The sequence below is a fragment of the Bidens hawaiensis genome, unplaced genomic scaffold, assembly GCF_021521415.1.
Source record: "Bidens hawaiensis isolate Kalapana, Puna unplaced genomic scaffold, B.hawaiensis_p1.1 tig00007411_1, whole genome shotgun sequence".
Classification (NCBI taxonomy): Eukaryota; Viridiplantae; Streptophyta; class Magnoliopsida; order Asterales; family Asteraceae; genus Bidens; species Bidens hawaiensis.
In genome coordinates, this window is record NW_027491515.1 from 384,406 (window position 1) to 391,258 (window position 6,853).

A 6,853-nucleotide genomic window follows, 5' to 3' on the forward strand; every position below is an offset into this window, starting at 1 on the left:
AGAGATTTAGAAATACAGCTCGAAATGAGTCGAGCTCAAACTCTCGTAAGTTATAACGCGACCATATCTCAAATCAAGTTTTTAGGTTGTTAAATTTAAAAGAAACATATATATTATAAATACTTTTTTGATTAAAACATCCATTGCTTAATACTATTTCATAAATGATCCAGTTACAATAGGGAGGCAAGTAAGCGAATAATAAGTTGCGCTGCAACCCAATTTTAAATGGCAAAACCAGTCTTACGAAAAAAAATAAAGCCACGATTCTTTGGTGTCAATGAGTTACTGTGCAAAATCCACTGAACTCTTTTAAAACCCAAATGTATGAAAAGCAAAGGGAATGAAAGATGTTGATTCTCATCACAAACTTTCTCATGCTTATCAGCTTTCCCTAATTATGCATTCAACACAGCTTGCCTAGCAACAAACTCGTTATCCCTAAGCCGGACAAAGGGGGACACTTCAATAAAGTCCACACAACGGCATTTCACCCCCACCCTCTACACCCGTCCACACACAATAACATTCACTAGTTAGAGAGTAGACTTCCCTTCAAGCGAATCCGTCAGAAAATTTACCGAAGCCTTTTTTTTTTCTTTTTTCTTTTTTTTTGCTGAGAACACAGCTTGTTTTAACACAGTTTAGTTTGTATTATTTGTAAAACACAGGGTTGATATTTGCAATATGTTAATCTTAGACATCCCATTCTATAAAACATGTAACTCCCACATCTCTTACACTTCCTCCATCATCATTCTTTTCCTCTCTCTCTCTCTCTCTCTCTCTCTCTCTACATTCATACGCTTCTTCAGTGCTTCACAATCACAAACCCACAAATTCACACACGCAAACACTGTGTGTGACCTGTTCATCTAATGCTCGTCTAATCCCATGGCCAAAAGCGGCGTATTCGAACCCGATCCCTCACTAACCGCCGCAAAAGCTGCAATGGAGTTGAAGAAGGAGCTACAGAGGCTCGTGAAGTCAATTACCGAAGACCCAGATGATGAATCTGAAATTGGATTCGGATTGATTGATAGGAGCATTCAGACTCTGCAAGCTTTAAAAGAGTTGAAAGCAAGAAATCAACGATCAATTTCATCTTCTAATTCTAATAATAAGAAACAACAACTGATTGATAACAATAATAATAGTTCGACTTCGATTTGGGCCACGTGTCCGCAGGAATTTAGATGTCCGATTTCGAAAGAACTCATGAGAGATCCTGTTATTCTCGCTACTGGTCAGGTAATTTTTAATTTTATTTTTATTAATTTATGTTTTTTATAACTTTTAATTGATGCATAGTTTCGGAAGTTGTAATTAATTGCAATTAATTTGATGGAGTTTTGTGATCTATTGTGCAAAGAATTAAAATTTTGGGTTTGTTTATGAGCTTTTTCGGTTTAATTAAATTCATTTTAACCTAACCAGTAAGACCTGCGAGACCCGACCCGGTAATTTACAATCGGGCTGGTTCCCGGGTCTCACGGGTCTGACCATTTTCTATTTACATAAACTGGGTAAGACACGCGAGACTTGAACATAGGGTCGGGTCGCAGGTCTTGAGAAGACCACTAAATGGGTCCGGATCGGTCTTGTGGGTCTGACCCGCTTGCACACTCCTACAATTAGGTTAGAATATTAAGATTTGCGTATGGAATAATGTTTACTTTTGTTGAAATGACACTTGATTAGTGTTTTTTTACAGTTTGATTAATTTATTTCAATAAGTTAGGATTTGCATATGGAATAATGTTTACTTACTGTTGTTGAATGGTTTACTGGTTATATTTTTGTTTATTTAATGATGATTATTAATATTAATTTGCAGACTTATGATAGACCTTTTATCCAGAAATGGTTAAAAGCTGGAAACAGAATATGTCCCAAAACTCAACAGGTTCTATCACACACCATTTTAACACCAAACTACTTGGTTAGAGACATGATAACACAATGGTGCAAGACTCGCGGGGTCCAGTTTCCCGGCCCGGTTCAGTACACAGACCAAGACGGGCTGACCGAAGCTGACCGTGATCTGTTTTTATCGCTTCTCAAGAAAATGCAGTCCACACAGTCTGACCAAAAAGAAGCTGCGAGAACTTTGCGATCATTGACGAAACGAATGCCTTCGTTTCGTGCGTTGTTTGGTGAATCTTTGGAATCGATACCGCAATTATTAACACCATTGTGTCAAACCAAGTCACAAACCGAGATCCACCCGGATCTTCAAGAGGATCTGATCACAACCCTTTTGAATCTTTCGATTCATGATAATAATAAGAAACTCGTTGCGGAAACACCGATGGTGATCCCGTTGTTGCTGGACGCTTTAAGATTTGGGACAATTGCAACTAGAGCAAATGCAGCTGCAACTCTTTTCACTTTATCGGCTCTTGATTCGAACAAATTATTAATCGGGAAATCGGGTGCGTTAAAACCGTTGATTGATCTTTTGGAAGAAGGTCATCCGTTGGCAATGAAAGACGTTGCTTCCGCAATCTTTAATTTGTGCATTGAACATGAAAATAAAGCTCGAGCTGTGAGAGATGGTGCGGTCAGAGCACTTTTGAATAAGATTAAAAACCGAGTTCATGTTGATGAGCTTTTAGCCACTCTTGCAATGCTTTCTAGTAACCAAAAGGCGGTTGAGGAAATGGGAGATCTTGGTGCGGTTTCTTGTTTGCTTTCTTTAATAAAAGAAACAAATTGTGCACGAAACAAGGAGAATTGTATCGCGGTTTTGTACACCATTTGTTATTATGATAGAACAAAGTGGAAGGAAATGAGGGAAGACGAGAGCAAGTACGGAACTTTATCTCAAGTTGCGCAAAATGGTACTTCAAGAGCCAAAAGGAAAGCTAATGGGATACTCGATAGACTTAATCGAGCCATCAATTTGACTCACACCGCGTGATCTTCAACGGGCTTTTGAGAAAGGTTGTAAATTCATCATCTTTTCATCTCATTTGAGGTTTGAGTTATAGTTATAGGTTTGTTTGGTTTCTTTTTCAAACTCAATTTTGTAAATTCTTGTCCCTAAGTTTGAGCTCATTGTAGCCATTGTGAACAATTACCATATTGTTATATATAATATATATCTATTTATATGATTTTGTTATCTTAGTATATATTATTTGGTGCTTGAAATTATGCGCATGATGATATGAAATGTATTGTCTGTGGTTTTAATTAATTCACTAACAATCAAGTCAAACCAAGTTCATATATGCTGTATTAGTTTTTTGTCCATTAAGTATGCACATGGTTGAGTGTTAGATAACTTGACTTTCACTTGAGGAATCACATGCTCTGTCTAATTTCAAGAAAAATGATGTTTTTGATTTATATTAATTTTTAAGCACCCAATTGATAAAGATTTGATAAGTTTTAAATGGTGTAAACGAGACGGCTCGTTTAACATAGGAATTTGAGCTTGAGCTTAGCTCATTTCAATTGATTTATCCAAAGCTCGAGTTTGGCTAAGCCTAGCTCACTTTAGTATATGATTTTGTTATTTTTATATTATTGTTAACTAAGTTAGATAAGTATCTTTTTGGGGGGCTAAAAGAACCAAATTACCATTAACTTAACGGAAAAATCTAATGGCCATTCTATCATATGGATGTATATTGTTGTAAATCGTCTATTTAAGGATGTCCAATGTAATTAATAAAGATTAATGACCCGTGCTACAAGCTAGCTGGTATATATATCTTGCTATTCTAATAAAGTAAAATAAATGTGGACACTTGTCATGTTTTGGTTAATTCTCACAATTTTTTCCTTCCAAAACTAATATACCCTAATATATGTAATAAATTAATAATTATTCATTTTTCTTTTACACTATATTTATATAATTTCTATATATTTTTATAAATATAAATATGAACATATTATTTTACTATATATTTCAAAATAATTGGTGAATTTCAAAAATCAACAACAAATATGTTTCTCAAATGAAAATTGTTTCAGGTTTTTTGTAGAAGTTAAATTTGATTTTATGGGTCAAAAGTTGGTAAATAGATTGTTTGGTACAAGTTAACTACATTTAGGTCAAGATTTGTTACGGGTCAAAAATGAAACTTTTGAGTATTTTTAAAAGTTTGAGAATGCAAAATAGATTTATCGTCAAATTTGTTATGGGTTCAAACTGTTGACTTTAAAATGTCAAAAGTATGAAAGTTAGAATTTTAAACATGATTCGGGTTTCAAGTTTATTTTTAAGCGCATTTTCTGAAATAAATAAAAGGTTCGGGATTTGGCAAATTGACTATTTTTCCCTCAACTATTAAAATTTAAGAAAAGATTGCGAACGCGTTTAACATGCCACCCCCATACCTATCAATGCTTCTAACTTTTATCAAATTTAAAATATTTATGTCAACATTAATTTTTCCTTCAATGGTGATCAGAACGTTGTATGGGAAGCATGTCATGTAAAACTATTCTCAAATAAAACAAAATATTCACAAAATTGAATGGGTTAACATGTTATTTTTTATGTTGTCATTATGACAAAGTCGAGAAGCCCTCTGAAACGTATCAAAATCTTTTTTATGGTGTAACTCTAGAAAAACATAGTTCTTGAAGAACATCCATTGCTACAATTTAATGTCCTACTTTCCTTTGATGGGTGGTAAATTGATAAATATATCAGTAAAGGTAACGCCTCTTTTGTATTTAGGCTGAGTGGTTAGAACTACTATCGTATGAGAAGTCTTATTTTCGAAATTGGTTCATAACCAAAATTCTTTCAATTATACATATATGACACCGAGAATGAATTTTTCAATTGAAAGAAGCATTCTTGGGTACGATTTTATACGGACATTTTTTTATTAAGTTCATTTAAACAAATCATTTTGTGATATAAATAAAATCAATTTATGTACACATTGTATAGATACAAGCATAGATGTAATACATTTTTTTTTCATATACACTATATAATTATTTGTTTTACTTATAATTTATAATTTGAATTACCCCGTATGTGACACGGGATCTAAAACTAGTATATATATATATACACACACACACATAAAGAACTTACCTTAAAATTTATTGTTTATGTAAATTATAATTTCCATCCGGCTAAGAGCCTAGCTGGACTCAGCGTATGAAGCTTGGGCTTGTTTTTAAGCGATACTATTTTTAGGCTCGGGCTCGAGGTTGTTTAAACTCGACTTAATTTGAGCTTTTAGCCAGCAATCTCGAGTAGCTCACGAGAGTGTAATTCTTGAATTACACCCCTCCACACAAGATAGGAATTACTTTGGATTATGTGTTGGGTCCATGGAATACGAACCCAAACTTGTTGGTCGCAACTATATGGAATATAATTCTTGAATTATTGATGGGTAAAAGTGAAGTGAATGGATGAGAATAGTAATAGGAAGAGTATATGCCAATAATCAATGGGGGCAATGTCTATCCACCAATCTAAGATGCCACCCATTTCTTTTTATGTAAAGTCTTCATTGAAAACAGTTGGGAACCCCATGACCCTTTATTCTGCCACCATCACATTACCTTGTTCTTGTTTTTGGGTATATTATGCATTCATTATTTATATTTTGATTTGACTTCATTTTTGGTTCAGAGCTCTTGTAATTACTTTCTTGATATTTTCTAGTTACTTTTAAGTTTTAATTGATTTAAGAGTTATAATATTCAGTTATTATCTATATCTATATATATATATATATAGTAAAAGTGAAATTTGGTGCCACAACTTGATTTTTGCTGGATTCCTATTTAGGAATTTTTTTTTGATAAAAATATAGTTGAGGTATGGTGGTGAGTTGTTGGTGTGTTTTGGTTAAGTTTTCAAGTCCTCCATCACAGGTTCGAATCCCCTGCTTCCCTTGATTTTTTTATTGGCCTTAGAAGCTAGCTATTTGCCTTTTTAATTAGTTCACCAGCTTTTCTTTTCCTTTTTTTTCTTATATGTTGGTTTTTAAACCTGTGTTCATTTCTTTGGTAGGCTCAGTTATGAAAAGTAATCGAATTCACGTAGCTCTAACGCCAGGGGCTGATAATGTCGGTTTTTTTCAATGCTTTTTTGTTGTTTTATGTTGTTTTAATTTGTTCTGGTATCATATCAAATGTACCGGAGACCGACCGATTTCGCGTGGGCTCACTGCCTCAATGCTCAGGCTTTTCTAATACACGACTTTTACTGACCGACACCACTCCGTTGGCCTACCTCAATTTTTATATATTTTTTGTTTTAGTTCCGATAACGTAACAAACGTTACCGATACCGACCAAATTTGCGTCGACTCGTCGTCGTAGCGCTTAGGTTTTACCAATGCAAGGGTTTTACCAACACCGGAGTTTCGATGCTCGGCTATGTGAGGGCTTTACCGACCGAATAAACATCGTGACGTGTACTTTGTTGTTTATTTTTTTATTGTTAGTATATTTATATTCAGGTTAATGGTTGGTGCCGTAACAAACGTAACGAATACTGACCAAATTTGCGACAACTCGCCAATGCAATGCCCGAGTTTGACCGACTAAATTAACCGCGCAACGCGCAGGTAAATAACTAGTATATAGTAAATGTGACTTGTCGGCGCCACAAGAGTGATTTTCGATTATTTTATTGTTCTTTTTTTTTTGCTTTTTCAAAATATGTGTATGTTTTTTTGTTTGTTTTTTAAATTATGCTTATACCTTGTCCCCAACGAACGTAACCGATGATAACCATATTTGTGTCTGCTTGTCGTCTAGCGCTCGGGTTTTACCAACGCCCATATGTCAAAGCTAGAGTTTTACCAACGTCCGGACTTCACCGACAACAGTCAGATTAACACTCGGGTTTTATCAACGT

At 34.6% G+C, this 6,853-nt stretch overlaps 1 protein-coding gene across 1 annotated transcript; it reads left to right on the forward strand.

The window, feature by feature from the left end:
- Nucleotides 1-871: 871 nt before the first annotated feature.
- LOC143635113 (U-box domain-containing protein 9-like) lies at nucleotides 872-3,132 on the forward strand. The gene is made up of 2 exons (XM_077103009.1): nucleotides 872-1,251; nucleotides 1,838-3,132. Exons 1-2 carry the CDS (start codon nucleotides 895-897, stop codon nucleotides 2,921-2,923), a joined length of 1,443 nt encoding a protein of 480 aa, XP_076959124.1. The 5' UTR covers nucleotides 872-894; the 3' UTR covers nucleotides 2,924-3,132.
- The last annotated feature ends 3,721 nt before the right edge of the window (nucleotides 3,133-6,853 follow it).